The 20,350-nt window shown below is 44.2% G+C and overlaps 1 protein-coding gene across 2 annotated transcripts in view; it reads right to left on the bottom strand.

The window, feature by feature from the left end:
* Positions 1 to 200: 200 nt before the first annotated feature.
* LOC139048041 (peroxisomal ATPase PEX6-like) overlaps positions 201 to 20,350 on the bottom strand; it is an 83,234-nt gene continuing 63,084 nt past the window's right edge. For both annotated transcript variants that reach the window (XM_070522424.1, XM_070522425.1), the window contains exons 18-23: positions 16,313 to 16,374; positions 15,391 to 15,499; positions 14,107 to 14,223; positions 10,117 to 10,194; positions 3,409 to 3,548; positions 201 to 422 (exon numbers count right to left, since the gene is read on the bottom strand). In XM_070522424.1, the coding sequence (XP_070378525.1) occupies positions 262 to 422; positions 3,409 to 3,548; positions 10,117 to 10,194; positions 14,107 to 14,223; positions 15,391 to 15,499; positions 16,313 to 16,374 (667 nt within the window). In that variant the 3' untranslated portion in view covers positions 201 to 261. The remainder of the gene's footprint in view (positions 423 to 3,408; positions 3,549 to 10,116; positions 10,195 to 14,106; positions 14,224 to 15,390; positions 15,500 to 16,312; positions 16,375 to 20,350) is intronic.

Below are 20,350 nucleotides of genomic sequence, written 5' to 3'. Positions count from 1 at the left end.
ACTTCGGTCTTGAGGGTACAATAAAATAAAAAATAAAGATGTCTCTCTCTTACTCTCATTATCATCATTAGCAAGAAGACCGAGATGACTCCTTTTTGTTTCGTATGTCAGTCGTTGAAGAACTGGCACATATCTCTGAAAATAATTTTCTTCCTTGTCAGTTTTTTTATTTGTATTTAAAAACTGATACATGGCCTTGGTAAAAAAACTATCACAGATTTATTCAGCAGAACTGTGAGAGCACCTCACTCGACACTAAATTCATGTTATCACAGTGACAGCCTTGGGCATAGCCAGCTTCTGCTGTATGTCTTTGTAGCGCTCCAGCTCGGCTGGCGAGACGGAAGGTACGAGATGCTTGAGGGCTGCCTGAAAGTCTTCCAGGGTAACCAGAACGTGGTGGTCATCTGCTGCTACAAGGCCTGCATGCAAATAAATAAGCATTTTCTTCATTCTTTACTAGTTATAAGTGACTGCTAATAGATCACCACCTTTGACATGGTGCACAAAGCCATTAAACAAAAACACAAATGAGTAGCAGTTAAGAGAAAATAAATACAAGATAGACAAAAGAAGTACTTGAAAGTATCTACGGTGAACTGAATGACAAGCCACCTATGACCAGTCACAGTTAAATTATACAGCACAGGCCTGAGTGGGTTGTTAAAGGCCAGTTGCAACAAAACTTTGAAATTGCACAGACTATTTTTGAAAGTACACAGAGAGAGCAGATTCTGTGGAAAATTTCACGTTTGAAGTACAAGTCGATGTATGCTTGATGGAAAGCTAGAAAAAAAATAGATAATTTTTTTACCAAGACTGCATAAAACATCACCTTTACCCCTCACTAGAAGTAACGCATAACTCAGAATGCCGAGAACCAGCATGGCTTTTTGGCGTGCCCTCTAAACTGGTGGTGCTCATGGTTTTCTGTAGTGCGCTGAAAACTCCTGGAGGTGGCACATTGGAATTCGCATCGTATCTGTTAACCACCAGGTGCATGTGCCGTCTGCTAAAGTTAAAACTCTTGGGGCTGTTACATGCCAAAACCTTCATATGATTATGCGGCGTGCCGTAGTAAGGGTCTCCAGATGAATTTTGACCACCTGGGGTTCTTAATGTACAATAAGTACATAGCATGTGGGTGTTCTTGCATTTCAGCCCCATCGAAATGGTGCTATTTAAAAGAAAATAAGACAATTACCAGCTCTGCAGCTTAGCCAAGATTGCTTCACTAGTACAGTGGAACCTCGTCGATACGATCTCGGTATGTATGATTTCCCAGCGCCAACATGCGCGATCAACAACACAAAAAAGTGACCCAATACAGTTACCCTTTCTTTTACCGGTCCATACGTTCCCAAAAACACGATCTTTCAGCATCAATGTTTAGTACATTCCTGAACTGCCATCGTATAATACGTTTTCCAGCCACTACATCCCATGTAAGCAAGAAAAGGTGTGAGGTGCGCATGACTGAGAACAGTAGCCGCCCACCACGGCAACTTCTCCGCAATACTTGCCTGCTCGAGTTTCTTATTCTGGTACCAGCAAATCTCCTCCAGGGTCGTTGCACGCCGTATCCACAGCGATTGCCAGAAACCCTACTGTGATAAGAATTTTTACTTCTCTGTTTCACAGCGCGTGGGCCACAGTGCCGTTGGAAGTGTACTGTACACTTTTAACGGGCGACAAACCCAACGTTCCCTGGTGCATGTGGCGAAGAAGGAGTGTCATGTATCACTCTGGCGACACCATAGGCATCGTATCCCGGTGTTGCCCACCAGCTCAATTTCGTTTGTATTCCCAGTCGCAGTCTCAAAACACTACGCAATAAGAAAATGACAATGTGCGCTTCTGGTCGCACAGGCCGTACCCGTTTGAGGCGCGTCTACATCTCGTGCTGCAATGATTAGCACTGAGTGGGCACATTAAAACTTCCTGCCAAAATGTCTCGCTCGGAGAAGCTGCTGCCCCTGGCCAAATTCAAGGAGCACAAACATAAGCTTGTGGATGCCGTAGAAACTTCTTTTTTAGTTCTCACACGAGCGACCAAGCGTGAGCAGACGATAGTCGGATTCTTCTGGATGTAGGCAATTCTTTTTGAAATTTGAAAGCAGATTTTCACTTACTTCAGCCTGTTCATTAAAATGCGTCAATAAATATATATAGTAACAGCAGGAAGAAGCATACTGATCCAAGCAGCCTTCTTGATTGATGTCAGCTATTGGCCAATGGCAGCCAAGTATGGGAATACGCTATATGACAAAATATAGCACCCGAGAAAAGCGAATAGAAGCCTTCTGTTGAAAAGAGAGTGTTCGAGAAAAAGGTGACTTTGTGCTCTACTTCCGACCTTCATGGACTGCACATGACAGCAAAATTTAGTTGAGATATAAACAGCAGCATATGCTAGCCGCAGACTATTTTTTTACCAAGGACCCCATTAAGCTGAATGCACCGCAAGATGTTACCTTGATGAGAAATTTCAGCACAAACAGCACAAAGGCAGCATTTTAGCTGTAACAATTATGCAGAACCGGCACTCCTGTTCAAGGAGCACTTGGTAGAACATTGGTGCAACAGTGGTGGAGCATGAACTAGCTCACTCTTTTAATTGTTACCGTAACTGATGACCTGTCAATTAGGGAGCAGTAGAGAATCGTAAGACATCAAAATAATATGTTTTCAGCCAGGTGCAAATTGTGTGCGTAAATTTTCTGCTGAAGAACGCCTGTGAAATACGAAAATATTGTGTGGCTACGCAGCTGCCCACACAGAGTTGCAGCGCCATCAAACATTCTCAGTTTAAAAGCATACGGTTCATTTGAGGCTCGGCGTTCAGGGTAGCACATTTCCTTGTTGGTGCGAAATAATCGCCAGGAGCTGATGGTGCCTCACGGAAAGAACACTTGTCCCATTATTGCGGACGCGCGGCCCAGCTTGCTTTCCTCTTTAGACTATTTAATGGTGTTGCTACCTTGTGCGTGCAAGTGCATAGTCACATGGTATCTTTAATTTTTGAGGGGCTTTCTCTCGTCGCCTGAAAATATAAACACATTATGTGTGCCTTGATGGAAACATCTTACTTTGATGTCCCTTTCCATCCTCTACAACTCGCTAATTGACAAATTGACATCTTCACAAGTAGAACAATGAAAATTTTAGTGAATTGCTTTTTATTAAACACGTGGATGTTTTAGTCATATAAAACGATGTCCTTTTTGAGGCCTTATGCATGATAGCTGGCACACCCTGCATATTCTTTTTCATAAGGGAGTGTTGGTTCTTGACAAGTCTTGCCAAGCTCCGATGACATAACTTCACAGTAAGGCACGAGGACTTCATTTGTGTGCTCGGAATCTTTCAGAATGTGCTCAAGCATGTCTTTCGCACCATGACTCTCACCTCTTTCCAGCTGGTCGATGTGGCGCTTCATGGCACGCACCATTGCAGACGATGAGAGCGAGTAGAAGTCAGCCCCGGTCAGACCCGGTGGGCACTCGTCGACAACAGAAGCCAGATCCAGGTCCTTGGCAAACCGGAACCTGAGGACAAGCGGTGTTCAGTTTGACAGGTAGCAGGCGAACCGCAAGTCACTCGACATGGCGCTTCATTTTTATCTGGCACACTTAGTTGTTCATCACTACAGTAAAACCTCGTTAAACCGTACCCACTTAAACAGTAGCTTCGTTTTAAAAGAAGTAAAGTCAAATCCCCGACTCAGCGGCCATTGAACATAATGTGTTTTGTATCCGCATAAACCGTACCAGCTTATTGCATACGCATCGGTTAAAACGTAGTGTTTAAACTTTTCGTCGCGCAAACACGGCGGTGAGCCGTCTCTATCGGGCGGCCCGGCAGAACAAGCCTCAGAGATCAGAACAACAGCCTCCAAGCGCCCTGTGCGTTTGCACGAAGCCACATCAACATCAACATCATTTTGATGCCGTGCTTTCTCTATGGCTGTGCCAGAGAGCGTTATGGTGTCGTGCAAGCGAGGACTCGTGTCGTTCCGAAGCTCGGATAAAAAAGACGCCGAGTGCTCAGAATAAAAGAAAAACTAGACATCGTCCGTGCTTTCGAACATGACACGAAGAAGTCGGTGCTGGCACGCAACAGGGATCTGCTGCTGGCTACAATGTGTGGCATTTGGAATGCTAAGAAGTTGCTCGGCAGCGCTGCTGCGAATGCGAAGACATGTCGACTACGAGGTTCGACTTTTCGGCATCGTTGCCTGTGTTGTTGCCGAAGTGTCGACTAGCGACAGTGATGAGGACGACACGGAAAGCGACAGCATGGGCGATTCAAACCCAACAGTGGCACAAGCTGCATGTTACGTCAGCCTCATGAATGCAATTGTTGCAACGAGAACAGGGGCGCGATAACGTAATTCTATTCCAAATGAAAAGTATTCTAAACTCCGGCATCCGGCAATGAAAAAGGCGCCCCCGAGACTTCTGCAGCACTACTGCGCACGTGCACGGAGAATGTGTAACGCCAACGAGGAATCTGCCATGTGAGTGTTTGCCGAGAAGAGGGGGCTGGCTGAAAACCTGGCACGCAGCTTCAGTAAGTTTGAGGCCGCTGTCGTCGTCGTGCTAGGCCGCTGCGGCATCAAACGAAAATAACCCTTTTGTCACGCGAAGTGACTAAATACTGCATGTTTTTTTCCCCTTTCATCGCACTCTCTCTGAGTTTCGTTTTCGACAGGTAAGTGGGTGATCTCATGCTATTCGGTTAAAGAGTACTACCGTTTAGTATATACTTTTTCAGAGCTCCGGACAACTACGGTTTAACGAGGTTTCACTGTATTTGATTTATGCCTAAGCACTCTTTTTTTCTTTTTGCCCGTTGTACTACTACAATAGTCTTTTATTAATTCGACTACAATTAACGAAATTTTTTTAGTAGTCTGACCCCAACAGAAGTTTCCAGCTGGTGCCTGTATATTTCCATGGACCTGAACTTTGGGTTTCAGATCATTTAGATAATTTAAACTAGGCTGGTCAGCATGCGTGCACCTGGCCCCAATGGTCACCACAGTTGTGGTTCCAGCTGTAATCTCAATGGCTACAACATGTGCCTTGGCGGCACGGGGGGACAGTGAATGCATAAACGATGTGTTAGCTTTTGCCAAAAACGTTTTGGCCCTCCTTTGGCAGATTTCTAAGCAAGAAAAAAACGGATGATGAGTTATTTACCTGATTCTAATGCGTGCATTTTCATCCAAGAAAATTGGTACGGAAATCACCCGCACGTTACAATCAGATCTGAAGCCGTGTTCACGGCACTAGGAGCAGCCTACCATCATTGCCATTGTCATTCAACATGGCGGCAAAATAGATTTTAGCCTAGGGTGACAATGACACGTTGCTTTCAGTTGACTAAAGTTGCATGTTGGGCTTGTTGGTATTGTTGCGATCGGTTGTTCACCCCGTGACAACCTCCAGTCACGGATAGTGTTATGGGAAACGGGCTGACAGCCTCATCAAGGTTGTTCTCAAATGGGATGATTTATGGCCACCAATGGTGTACCTCTGTCAGGAGACGTTTGGGCAATTATCAAGGCAACGGTCCTTTACCTGTCAGCCACCCAAATTGGCACGTCCATGCCGCAGACGGGGTCAGCATGCTATGCCCCATCCCCTGTTTGTGCCCAGTGACGTGCGTGTGTTTCCGACAAAACTCCCTTTGAAGGGAAAGGGCAACAAACCTCTGGATTGGTGGGACCTGAGGTCATCGGTCTCCTGTTGCAAGATTGGGGCAGGCGACTGAACAATGGCCACGCAGGGGATAAAAATTGGAGGCTTATCAAAGTTAAGCCCAGCGGATGCTTCGCATCTGCTGGGCTTAACCTTAGCGTATCCTTAGCGTTTGGAGGCATCTTGACCGCATACACGCCCGGCACAAAGACGCTGGCGCGGTTGCGGGCACAGAGACTGACGCGATGGCGGGCGCGCGCCGCTTCATCCCTGGCGTGACGTCACATATCACGTGATGCAGCGATGGTGGCGCCGCCGCCGCGTCGCGCGCGACGGCGTGAACCGAAGTGTGGAGGCCTCCGCCGGGCGACGTCCAACGGCGCGATATGAGGCCCCATCTGCAGCCGGTGTGACGTCATCACATGACGTCACATCATGTGATCTCACTTCAGGGTCAATGGTGGCCACCGCCGGGAGGCGACCGACGGCGCGATATGAGGCCCCATCTGCAGCTGGTGAGACGTCATCATGTGACGTCATGTCACGTGACCTACTTGAAGGTCACTTGAAGGTCAATGGTGGCCACCGCCGGGAGGCGACCGACGGCGCGATATGAGGCCCCATCTGCAGCCTGTGAGACGTCATCACGTGACGTCATGTCACGTGACCCCACTTCAGGGTCAATGGTGGCCACCACCGGGCGTCGGGCGAAGGCCCGAAACCTACGTTAATATGCTTCGCATAAAAGAGCGACGGATGGCTAGGGAGATTGGCTGCTACAACTTCTTCATGAACTCTTTCTGTACTACTTTGAACTTTCTTGTGAATATGTACTATAAACTTGATTATAAGATGTCTTGGATATTGGGCCCAACCCCACATTCCCTTACTCCTCCACGATCAAAGTATATTCCACATCTTCGGTCGCAACAGTATATCATGATGGAGGCAAAAGGCGTAGCGCATTTACGTTAAGGACATTAAGGATCTAATCCTTGTTAAAAACTCTGAGCAGGTTTTACATTGTGTTAACTTGCATGCTAAGAAAGGACTACAAGTTTTTTTCCCATCAACATCAAAGACCTATACTACTCGTTACCGCAGAGTGGACTCATGATTTGCGTTGAACATGAGATTGACGACTTTGGCGTTGTTAGGGTTCAAAACAAAGCAGGAACTTCTGTGGCTAATTTTTTAGAACTTTTAGGCTTTTATTTGTCATCTACCTTTGTTACTTGGAATGGTGTACCGCACCGGCAGAAAAACGGAGTGTGCATCGATTCCTGCCTTGCCCCGGTCTTACGTAATCTATATCTAGGCATGCTGGACAGATGCCTAGATGAAAGGTTAAAAGATTCAAATGTTCTTAAGGTATTTTGATATGTTGACGATTTTGTGCTCGTCCTTGGTTACCAATATCTAAGTAGTACCAATATCTTAAGCAGGAATGTGACAGTGAACTGTGCATTGTACGAGAGTGTCTTAGGCTGCTCACGATTACCTCTGAGTTATGTAGTGACGGTTTTGTAGTTTAGTAGTTGTAGTTATGTAGTTATGTAGTGACGGATGTAGTGAGGGTTTTTAGACCTACAGATTGTAGTAAATGACCATCAAACATGCTGCTGTTATCATCTGCGTGCTAACAAACCATTGCTCTCATTTCGTTCTTTGCACTCTAAACTTGTCAAGAGAGGCATTGTAAAAGTGTGCTTAATCAATGCTCTAAAAGAAAGGTATATAGAAAGGTATATAGGTATATATGTATGCTGTGATCCACAATAAATACTCGTTGAAAGTTAGCACCAAATGTGTGTGTCGTCTATGTTCTTCTTTTGTCCTGTTTCTGATGTGCTATGCCTTTTGCCTCCATCATTGCTTTCAGGCTTCATTTACGAAAGCTCAAAGGTGTCGGCGCTGTTGTCTGTAATTTCTGCGGGCTATGCACATGGATTTCTTTTTTTATGCTTTAGCATTAGGAGTGCCAAAGTGGGAAAAAGTGCAGGTGTGGGAAGCGTAGGAAGCCGGTCAGGTGGTAGAGGTGGAGAGGGGACGTGAGAGCTTGGAAGAGTGTGCGTGTGCATATACTATAGCGCAAGTGACTCCAGATCACCGCGAGTTGCACTTCACTCCTCAAAGAGGCAGGCCATGTGTTGAGTGAGCTCCTGAACGACACCTTGCAAAACGCTGAATGTGGTTGAAATCACGAATACGGGACTTCAAAAAAGTGCGACGTAATGCTAACGCATTTCTCTGGCACTTACTGCTAAATCGCTACTGAAATATTTTTTTCTTCTGTGTGGGTTGTTTTGATTGGGGGTGCTAGTCGTACGCATCAAAATACATATATTCGTTTGTTTTGTTTACTTAAAATATTGAAATTCGAGCCAGAATGATTATAGAATAGCATCATTAATATTTGATCAAACATTCAAGAACATTGAATATTTGCACAAGCTTATTAATGTCCCGTCTGTGAAGGTGAATTCTGCAGGTTTTGTATTACTTATAGTTGCCAGAATTGGAGGTGCACTAATTAAATTTTTTATGCTTCTATACAATAAGGTGGGTGTTAAGTTTGGGTGTGCATTGTTTTCTGCTATGAATCCACAAAAACTGGGTGCATTACATATGGGAGAACGTTGTAAACAATGGTACTGGCAAATAAGACAGCGGTGTGGTTCGGCCTGACAGATAACTACAGTAGATCAATACAGTCGGTCCTGTCGAGAAAGAATTAACAGAAGTCGACTGTATTTGTTAGCATACAACACAAATTTTAATGGCTACAGGGTCTTTATGCCCCTTTTCCATAGCCACTGAGGAGTGTGCTGCAAGTTTGTGGTGTAATGCTGCAATAACATAGCATGTGCCATTATTGCAAACTATGACAGACCCAGTAAAGTGACGACTATTTTATTTTCAAGCAATACTAAATATATTGCCCAATATCTCTTACTGTCATCAACTTTAATTGTTCACAAGCAGTAGGGTTCTACAGGTCAACGGAAAACCAGTTGCTTTGAAGCACCATTCTACAATTGACTTTTCCAATATCGTCAGAAAGCATAATTCACTTAGAAGCATGTTAACCATGACCTGATAGAAGAAATCTCCTTATCATAATTGATGTTGTTTATTGAAACACCTTAAATACTAAGGTAATACTTCCCAATTTGTTGTCTTACTGCTTGTCACTTGCATTTGTTCTTGCTTATATATAAGTAATCATAAGAATATTTTTACGATCCTACTTATTGTACTGTTACAATACACCTTTTTCTTGCATTTATTGTCACCTGTGTTTGATTCTGCTTGCTTATCAGAAATAAATTATATTCCCTCGTTAAGTTACTGTGATATGTCAAGATACTGAATACAGAGGACCTCATTCATATGCCTTGGAAAAAAAAAACGCTGGAAAAAGCAATGACCGAGAGAACGTACGATCCGAATTACCTAGAAACTTGAAAGGCTCAACTGTAGTTGGCATCTACATGATGTCAAGCGTTGGAAACGCAGACAAGCGTTGGAAACGCAGACGCAAATGTGTGGTGCCCGGGCAGCCCAAAACACATTTTCTTGTTTTCCTATTGTGTAATATTTTAAAATGGCCACGGGAAACCGCAACGAAATCGAGCTGGCAGGTGACGCTGTATGCCACTGGAGCGGCACGTGGCCTTCTCAATGTGGTACTTGCAGCAGGGATCGGCGGCGCGTCTGGGTTATCGCCTACTAAAAAGCATGAATTACACTTCCAACAGCACTATGCCCCATGCACTGTGAAACAGATAGGTGAAAGTGCTTATCGCAATAGGGTTGCCAGCTACAAAAAACAAATACAAGGGTAGTGTTTGGAGAAAGAAATATGTTAAAGCATACAATCACACAAAGTAAACAATGTGTGGGCATAAAAGACCTAGCCGAGTGCGTGTGCATGCGTGCATACGTGCGTGTGTGGTGCTTGCACTTGCTTAAAATGTCAAATTTATGGGCAATGAAAAGGGGTCCTGAATGTGCGGTGCATTTAAGAAACTGACACAGCAGTCCATAAGATCGGCCTGTCAGCTACTATGCATGGCACCTACTTAAGTGAACTCACGGTCCCTCACTTCACCCAATACCTGCTGGTGCTCGGCACTCAGCGAATAATCTGCAATGATGTGTTTCGAAATCAAATCAGATTATGGTGCTTAACAACCCAGAGCAATGGAGAGGCAATGAGAGATGTAGTAGTGGGGGTCCTCCAGATTATTTTCGACCACCTAGCACACCTAAATCTAGTACACAAGCCTTTTGTCTTCCACCGCCATCCAAATGAGGCCAGTGCAGAAGGGAGTCACCGCACCAGTTTTCTATGTTTCTGGAGAGAGAGAGAGAGAGAAAGCATATGAGACAAAAAGAGGCAACTTGCTTTCTGGTTAAGGCCTTGAGGATCTTGAGCTGTGACTTTTTGTCTGATGGGATACCCACGTACAGAAGCTGATCAAACCTGCAAATGCGTGGTTGTATATACATTCAAAACGGTGGACTTGCAACAACATTTGGGACAATGAAAATCAGAACATCAACAGAGACTCGGGGCATGCAAATATCTTAAACTTTGAATACAGAGCACATAGCTTTGTTTGAAGCCGATGTATTTGATTCAAGAGCTGCACATTCAATTTTTTCACATGATTCCATCGGCCTACTGCACACTTTTCACTGAGGCATACATTAAGCGCATAATTTTTTCCTGCATTTCCATCACCGTGATATATTCCATAATCCTTGCATTATGAGGCCGAGTGTATGAACTGTTGTTACTTTTTACTTTCAAAAGTGCTTTCCACAAAGTCCAAGTCTTCTGCAGGGTCACAGGCCATTAGTCAAGTCCTCATCATGGGCTTTTTTTGTCTGTGGGCCTAGACATCCATTTGATGCTCAGCAAAATTATAATCTTATTTTTATTTTATTAATTACGCCTAGGTATGCAGTGTAGCTGGATTATTCAAGCCTGCTTGCCGTGGGAATAGGCATATCCATTGGTCATTTCCAGTTCACAACTGCAATCGACCAGGAATTGGGTTGAACTTAGTTCCGACATAAAAGCTGCTCAAGGAGCATGCCACGTACAGAACTGAATATGCATATTTTTACGGCCTTTCTTATTAATTGTTCGCTTTCAAAAACATTGAAAGAAGAAACAAACTACATGAGCATTTCTTGCATTAATGCACTGCTGGTAGCAAAGTGAAATAAAATAAGTACAATGTACACACCAGTGAGCATTTGCTCAAAGTTTTAGCAGGAATATGCCAAAAAATGTCTCCGTGTATGTGTACTGACTTTATAGTTTCTCTTTCTAAAACATAGTGACCTGGTCACAACACAAGATTGAATATGTATTGCTCCTTGCAAAGTAGCAAAAAGAATAATAATAATATTTGGGGTTTTACGTGCCAAAACCACTTTCTGATTATGAGGCACGCCGTAGTGGAGGACTCCGGAAATTTTGACCACCTGGGGTTCTTTAACGTGCACCTAAATCTAAGCACACGGGTGTTTTCGCATTTCGCCCCCATCGAAATGCGGCCGCCGTGGCCGGGATTCGATGCCGCGACCTCGTGCTCAGCAGCCCAACACCATAGCCACTGAGCAACCACGGCGGGTAGTAGCAAAAAGAAAGCAACGTACCCCCCTCCCCTGAACAATAGCACCTTGGTAATCACTCCCATTTAGTTAAAGGCTTCTTCACACTGCCGTTTTCTTGCAGACCAGTTTCAGGCATTTGCTGCGCATTATGAACAGACATTTTAATTTATAGCATCATGCGACACAAGAGGCATCATGTTCCAGCATTCTCCTATAGTGATAACTACAGTCGAACCCACTTATAACAATATTCAAGTGCACACGAAAATTCCATTGTTATAACCGATAATTGTTATAACTGGGTTGCATGAAAAAATCAAAATAGGGGGATGGCAGAACTGATGTGAGAAAACTATTTAGGTGGGGAGGCCAGTGCCCCTCCCTACCACCTTCCTCCGCCCAGCTGCTGATTGTGTTCAATCGTTTGAACTGCTTCCTGGGCACTCTGATCGCATGTAACCAGCCACGGCTGTTGGCGTTAAAGAACAGCACTGGTATAACAACTGCAAAGAAGTGTCACGGGTGGCAAGCGATATGCGAGCACCGCCGAGGCATCTCCTTGGTGGCCCCAAAAGGGGCCTTTTAAAGACTGCGAGAAGGCTGCCGTGGCAGCCTGTCAGCTTGAGAAATCCAGAAGAAACGCTGAGGAGAGATCGCCACACGCATCTCGCCACGTATTTCTCACTGGCTTGCATGAGAAAAGCCTATGTCCGTCAGCCATGCATGCTTTACGCGAAGCTTGCCGGCATCTTTCTCCAAGGCATCTAAGTGTTCCATGTTGTGCAGCGGAAGGTTACTTGCAAAAACGAAGCCCAGGAGGGATTGAATCACATGCAGGGCCTCCTGTGAGGACGACGTTCAGGCAGCCTGCACTACCGCATCATCGCTGCCGTCGTTGCTGTCGCTATCTGATGCGAGCACGTTCGTGACAATCATCTTATCAGTTCGAAGCACTTATTTCCAAATCTATAGCCATGCGACTGATCTTCACCGGCAACGTATGCATTGCCAATGATCAGCTAGCGAATCAGCCATCTTCCGTTTAGGCGGTGGGTCAAGCGAATCTGAGAAACCACGTGGCCATTAACGCCTTCGACGCAACCAACAAAGATGAACGCGAGCGATTAAGCTGTTCGCAGAACTGCGCGGAATGAGGAGCCAACGAGCAACATGCGAGCAATCTGCGAGCTGCGCAGTTGGCGCGGTCCATTCATGTTTCCAAGGGGGGGACAGCATAGAGCTATGGGCGCAGCCCATTCGTGTTAGTACGGGTGGAAGCGCGACGGGAGAAAGCTGTGCGGGGATGACTGGAAAATGAGCGCGCGGCGGCTGTTGGAGCAGAGGCCCATTGTGCAGCGGCTTGAATTTCTCGTTTTCTTTCTTTGCTTTTTGAGGATTTCACCTTTCACTACCTTTCAGCTTGGACATCCAGCAGCCAGGCTTCATCGTTATAACCGATAATGCAGCATCGGGGCATTGCAGTAAGCGGGTTACTTCACCATGGAAAACATACATAAGTCGACAGTGCAGCATCTTCTCATTGTTATCACCAATATATTGTTAAAACCGGCATCGTTATAAGTGGTTTCGACTGTATATCTCGAAAAATTAATTTATCTAATAGCATGAAATTTTCTTTTTTCAGTGGCTGCCAACAAAACAGTGGCCTACACTACACCACAACAAGTCAGACAGTATGTCGGGCACATCACAAGGAAGAATGAACAACATAAAAAAACAATAGTACAAGTACAGTGCACCCTTATACCTCGAAGACGTAACACTAACCATTAAAATAAAGTTATACAACTGAACCTGTACAGTTGGCCACAAAAGCTTATGGGAAACAGCATTTGCAAAAAAAAAGAACTAATAATAATAATTCCAGCAAAGCAAATGCACAAAGTATCAAATTCAACTTTCAGCATGTTGCAGCATTTGCAACTTACATAGTGATCCATTAAATTAGAAGTGCCATGCCATAACAGAGCAGAAATTTACATTCGTTATGGATCCAATGTCCCAGCAATTTCTGTCCCAGACTTTACACAATGCCACGCAAAATCATATGACTGATTGAGTAATGACAGAGTCCAGTGGACAATTGCAAGATTGGAATAGGCTGAATGTTGCATGAGGTTGGAATGAGACTCACACAGGCTCCTCAGAATCAAAGCTTCACCCGTGAGCTACAATGTAACTAAACTAACCAAAATTCATCCTGGCCTGTTTAATTTAGTTAATAATTAAATTAGTCAAATTTATCTCGATCCAGATTAATTCAGTATGTACCCAACTGAGCCTAAGTTTGTTCCAGACTGGTAACATGACTCATACCAGGATCATTTCTGGGCTAGTCTGGTCACAAACTAGCGAAACTATCTGCAAAGTTTTCTTTCTGAGGAAAGCGTACAGATTACTTTTGCGGCGTTCTGCATCATTCAGGCGGGTGCCAACTTTCACTTTCATGTACTTTCAAACCTCAATATACTGAACATGATATTAACGAATTAATGGATATCACAAGGTAAATAAAAAATCTGAAACCTTTTATTCCTGCCATTATCAGTGTGTATGCTTGCATTGAATATCGGATATAATCAAGTTCAACAAGGCTTCATTACGACAACCTCTGACTATATATCTCAAGAGATTTAGCACAAAGGATTAAAGGGAAAAAGATGCGAAGGACTGTTTAGGCTGCAACAACAACATCGACAATGTTGTGAAGCAGAGCGATGAAAAGCGGAACCAGCAGTGGGCACACCTTCCAGGCCGCAGAATGGCTGGGTCCAGCAGGTCGGGCCGGTTGGTGGCACCGATGACAAACAAGTCCGCTGACTTGTTGAGCCCATCCATTTCAGCCAGCAGCTGGGACACCACTCTGCGGGAAAAACAAAAAGGGGGAGGACCCGATTAAATCGTCAACCCCACCACCATCAGTGTGAAGCACTAAATAGAAATACTGGGCGTGCTCCCATTCTGGCCAGCATAAGAGAGAGTCTGTGTTGACAGCTAAGAAGACAGCTTCAAGCCCAAATGACGAAGTGCATGTCTAGAAGACGTCTCTGCATTGCAACACCTCGCGCAGACAAGAAAACGCTCAGAAAAGCACATATCATGGCTATATTTTAGGTTTGCACACGCAGTGCGCAACCCTGTGAAAAATACAATGTAGCTTACACTAACAGCATGACTATGTTTTCCTTTCAGCAGATGATATTCCATTAGGTTTCCGAGCCTTCTGCTCTGATACCATTTTGTCTGGATAGCAAAGTAGCTTGCATTGCTTTTCACCTCTTGTCTTCCCGATGCTGTCTTTGAGAAGCTGTCTCTTTCACGAGCTTTGTCAGAACTAGAATGAGACATAAGATAGCCACTGTTCGGTTAGCTGTCTATTTAGCCGTCTAAAGTGGGTATTGGAACACAGCCGAAAAATCAGTTTAGACTGACAAAGTACTTTTAAAGCTACATTTTCACTCGTTTCATGCGAAGAGGTTGATTAATAGATGAAAAACATGAAGGCCACGCTTTAAAATTGACTTTAATTAAATGCCAAAACTCCACCCCTGGTGCGTCAGTGTGATGTCGAATGAAAATTTTGATCACAGCTCTCCCTCTCTCCTCCAGTATTTGGGCCATTGTGCCTCGGTAAGAGTTCTTGAAGCTGGCTGAGTTCAGTCTTTGGCTTCTCTAGAGCACAATATAGTTCGTCTTTGCCAATAACAAACTAACTAGGGCCGAGCAGGCACATTAAAAAAAACAGTTATCACACCAAATTGGTACAAGAACATTAAGGTGGCAGTGCCACACATTTTTTGTTCTTTAGTTTTTTTTCTGCCTTACAAAGCCTCCTTTCATGGCAAGAGTGGCTTGCTTTGGTATTGCAGAAGGGTAATTAACTGATGCAGACCAAATCCTTTTTCTCTTCAGCATCCCACTGATGCCCAGAGCAGGACAAAGATCTCTCCAAGCGATCTCCAGTTTTCCATCTTCTGCGTCATCCCACGATATCCTATGTCGGCAAATGCGAGCAACCGTGGGGACTTGCCTGTCCATGACACCTCCAGAATCTCCGCTGCGTCCACGGTTCGGGGCTAGGGAGTCCAGCTCATCGAAGAAGATGACGCAGGGTGCCGCACTTCGGGCACGAGCGAACACTGTAGTCAAAACACACAGTTGAGCCAGCCGCGTTTAAAGGCAGGCAGAAAGAGAATCCAGGAAACAGATTTTGCAATGATCCATTTGCAGATTCACGCTTTCTTTTTACCACCATCTAGCGCACACTGTCACGCGTTGCTTCTGCCAGGACCACTAACTCAAAGTGATGAATGAAAGGCAGATGGGCACAATCAAAATTAAACAAAACAACCATTACAAAATACAGACACATGTCCTCAAGAACTACAGGTCAGAAGAAACAATCTTTTCATGCTGACATTGAGTCAACATGCATTTCTCGTGACGAGGCAAAGCCAGGAAGCAGGCAGCCATTTGTAAATGTAGCCACAGGTGAGGCAGCAGGTACCATAGCAGTACAGGTAACATTGAAAATGGTGCCTTGGTATATGATTTGAAAATACATATCTTCCAATGTGCTTGGCACAAAATTTTGTCGAGACGAGTGTGACAACAAGCTTGGAAGGAAGAATCCCACTGCTAAAGCAAAATCGTGAGCCCACATTGACCTAGCAATGTCTGCACTGTAGTGAGAAAAACAACATGATAAACCTGTTGCGTCTGGACCTGCACTATCAATAAGCATATGTAGTGTGTCATCCAAGTATTAGCATGCAATTTCCGAACAGTCAGCGAAGTCAGTAAGCACTTTCCTAAATCCCAAAAAGAAATTAGGCCTCTTGTAACTGAAAGTATACTCTTACGTCTCCAACCTGTATGAAAATATGAGGCCATGAGAAACTGACAAGGCGTACTATGTTGTCTTTTCAGTTTTATGAGCTAAACCCACCTACCAGCTCGGACGTTCTCTTCACTCTGCCCGACGTACATGTTGATTAACTCCGGCCCTTTGACACTGCACAAAGGTAGACAAGAAGAAAAAAAAGAAAGTCACCGCTGCATTCCTCCAGGCTAGCTCTGACATCAAATAATGCATCGTATGCTGAACTATCCACTAACTGCGTACAATAGTCTTGAGCTGGTCAAATAAACAAAACAGAAGAGAGAAAAGGAAGAGGAAAGGCAGGGAGGTAAAGAACTGACGCGGCACAGCAACTTCAGCCACCTGCTCATCACGTCACATAAATGATTGAATTCAGAGGAATCTGCCAACTCTTGTCTCGACTCCCTCAATATTTTGTTGTAACTTCAGATGCTGCCTGGCGTGATATTATTGTTGGCAGGTCACTCACAGTCATGCAATCGCTTTTGCAAGATTTTGTGTGATTTGGCACAAGACAGATTGGTGTCTAGAGGAAACAGCATTCCTGGCACTGGGCCAAAACAGCATGCACGGCACTGTGTGATAAATACTGTTGTCCACAGACGTTGACGCATACAGTGACGAGTCGTGTGAAACCTGGGAAAAGTGATAAACCCTGCAAGTGATCTATCGAGAACACGGCCCCTGGTCTATCTTACTGCTAGGTAAACTCGTCTCGCAAACTCGTTACTCGCAAACTGATTCTGTTACAGAAATGCTGCAATTACTTAACTTACCCTCCCTAGCAGAACGACGCCATGTAGCCAGACTTAAGTTTCCTTTTGCTTTGGAAAGGGCATTTCAACATAAATACTACTCCCTATTTAGCACCAAAACAAGGCAGAACCTCAAGAGGTACACATGAACATAATTTCCGGATATCTCAACTGCACATTAATGCATACGCCAATTCTTTCTTCCCCAGAACAATAAATGAATGGAACAGACTACCAAAAGCCATTATTCAATGTGATACCGTTACACAATTTCAAAACAATCTGAGGCAAATCATGCCCTAAACAAAATTATGTACATTATGTTACATTAACACAGATTGTGTTTATTGTCCCTGCATATTGCTTTTGTATTTGTGCTCTTACTAGTTTCCTGGTTCTTTTTATGAATGTATGCTCAAAAGCAGTGTTTTATTTATAATTTGCGTGCATTGTGTATAATGTACATTATGTTTTTCATTTTCTGTGCTGTACCCCACCCCTGTAACGGCCTCCGGGCCAACAGTATGACTAAATAAATAAAAAAAAAACTGCTTGTAAGTGGGCATCGTTTTTACAACGAGTGCATTCTGTTTAGTTATTAGAAGGATGCACCGTGCAGTTAATCGTGCAATTGTTTGCAGATACGACAGGACTATGCGTTATGTCCTCAACCCCTGACCTCTTTACGAAGACCACGGACATACACTTCCTACATGCTACAACTAAGCCGACTGGGCAAGAGGCTGCTACCATTAGAGATGTTGAGACACCAGCCTTGAGGGTCAGGCTCGCAGAAAGCTGCTAGAACACTGCTGCACTTCATAAAGACGATTAATGCACCGCATATGAGCATGCGCATCACTTAGATTTTTGTTCTTCCTCCTTTCTATGTTCCCTTTCCCCTAAGTCCAATGTAAATTAGCAAACCAGAAGCATGAACAAAAGAGGTAGATGGGCAGCCAGAGGAGAGCCAATGTGAAAGCTGCTGCCCAGCAATGTAACAAATGTCATCTTGATCATGACTGCACTTCTCGTGCAATATTGCTTAGTATTATCCTACAGCAAGCACATGCACAAAAGTGGGGAGAAAGTCTTGATGGAGCCATGACACGTTCAACTGAAGCACAAAAACATTGCAAGAGGCTTTACAGAAACCACACTGAAGTACCATTAATCCTTTCCGTGGCAAATTTTTTTTAATTCCGGAATATACTGCCAGAATTTCCAGAATCTTTTTGATTGGTTCATTGTGAACAGCTTTCATTATTGCAATATCAGCAGCTCACTTTTTATTTTTTGTTGTATTGAACGCGAATTATATTTGCACATTCCCAAATTCCAGATCACAGATCCACAGAAACAGTCATTATGAAGTGCAATATTTCTTGAAACAGAAGTCAAGCATTCTTTTGTAAACCTCGGTGTGATGCATTCTTACTAGCACAACATGGAAAAAAAATCCTGGAGGTGCCAGCAGCAAACAATTTTGTCAAGCTGTGTCCCTATGAGAAAGGTCATTATATCTTTATTAATACTAAGTTGAAGCTCCGAAGAGGACTCGCTAAACCTTTCCAGGTCTATTTACTTGAGGTGAAGAAACGTCCAAAAGCAGGACGAGTCTGGCACTGAAAAGGCAGTTGTCGTCACTGCAGCCATCTCGATCCGTGCTGCCATATTTAAAAACCCGGACAGCTAGATTTCTGCTTCATCTCTGTCAACTGTGCCCTCAAAAAATTACTTTTCTGAGAAGCTGGCACCACTTAATAGTGCAGCATTAAAAGAAAAGTGACCAAATGAGTGCCACTCCTCCATGGCACTCAGTACGTGAAAAGGAGTCCCTGGACAAGTGAGCACGTGGTGAGTGCGCATTATCGTGAGCAAGCATGCGCTAGGGGGCTCCTTCCCGCTTCTTTTATGTCGGATGGGAAAGGAGGGCGAACACCGCTCTGCTTGCTTCATATCGGTCTTGGCTCACTGCGCGCCTTTCTTCATCGTCTTTATGGCACCCAACATTACAGTAGTAGCGACGCATCGGACCTTTGCCTTTGGCTTGGCTTTGTCCGAAAGGCAGCCCATGCGAGCAAGAAATAATGTTCAAAATAACCATTGAGGTGTTTTTGGAGTCAAAATTTGGGGGAGTTTTTTTCTATTCAAATACATAGGACCTTCCCGGGACCAACAGAGCAGTTCGAATTATCCGTCATTTCGTATTAAGAGATTTTGAATTATTGGGATTTCACTGCACATAAAAGGTTACAGTAGAACAAACCTAAAGCGTACAGGAATTGGTCTCTAGACACGCTGAAGTGAATAAAGAACATGCGGCAGAAAGCTGGACGGTTCGCAGCCAGTGGTTAATATTACGAGCACAGAAACTGCCGCAAATTGGCCTTTCCGTTAGCACTGCAGTAATATCTCTGATTGCTACACCGGGTATCAGGGCTGGATATTAATCCACTGAATTGTTTGTTGTTTTGTTTCTTTTATTTGTTCGTCTTGGTTTGCCTGACAAGGCGAAAATCTTTTCACCGTTCACATCTGATAAGGCGAGACGACAGGAAGCAGTACGTCATCACTGTTGCCGGACTGCCACATGCATCGGACCACTGGGTCACGTGTTCAATAATTTTCCTGCACTGTTCTTACATGTGCTACATAGCAGATATAATAAACAGTGGCATAACGTACTTATACATATCATTCGATGGTGCATTAAATCTGGCTGTCGACCAGCCGAGAGAGAGAGAGAGAGAACAAAAAACTAAAAACGACCAAAGAAATAAGTTTCTTCCGACTAGGAATTGAACTTTGGACCTCAGCGTAGCAGGCGGAAAGTTTTTCTCAATGCCTGCACTGATGCTTTCCAACTTGTTTTTCCAGTTGTCAAATTAAACACTGCCTCAGAACTGTCCAGACCTTTTGCCCCGTTATTCTTTATTGATTTCGATATTTCGGAGGCCAATTCTTGTGCACTTTATGTGCATTCTGCTCTAACCTCTTGCTTTATAACGTACTTGACATCTAGAGCTGTTTTTGAATGCCTCTTTCGTTAGAATAGCGAGCCCTTCACCACACCAGCATTGACTACCATTGAAGTCCACTATGGCACTTACTCCTCCCTCTTGTTCGTGCAGGTTTCTAGCTCACACATGTGATCACGGTAAGGTATGCGTATATGACAAGCAGCTATGTACGAATTTTAGCCACTGTATTCTGAAGGTAAAGTAAAGCTTCGCGGAATGCGGTTGCAGAAGACCATTCTTCATATGGATACGCCATATATTTAAGGCGACAAACAGTATTGCTTGTGCATACATCCAATGTAGCTTTAGACACTTCGAAAAAACTAAGCT

This window comes from Dermacentor albipictus, chromosome 7 (genome assembly GCF_038994185.2).
Source record: "Dermacentor albipictus isolate Rhodes 1998 colony chromosome 7, USDA_Dalb.pri_finalv2, whole genome shotgun sequence".
NCBI classification, from domain to species: domain Eukaryota; kingdom Metazoa; phylum Arthropoda; class Arachnida; order Ixodida; family Ixodidae; genus Dermacentor; species Dermacentor albipictus.
This window is presented reverse-complemented; position numbering and strand designations above follow the sequence as displayed.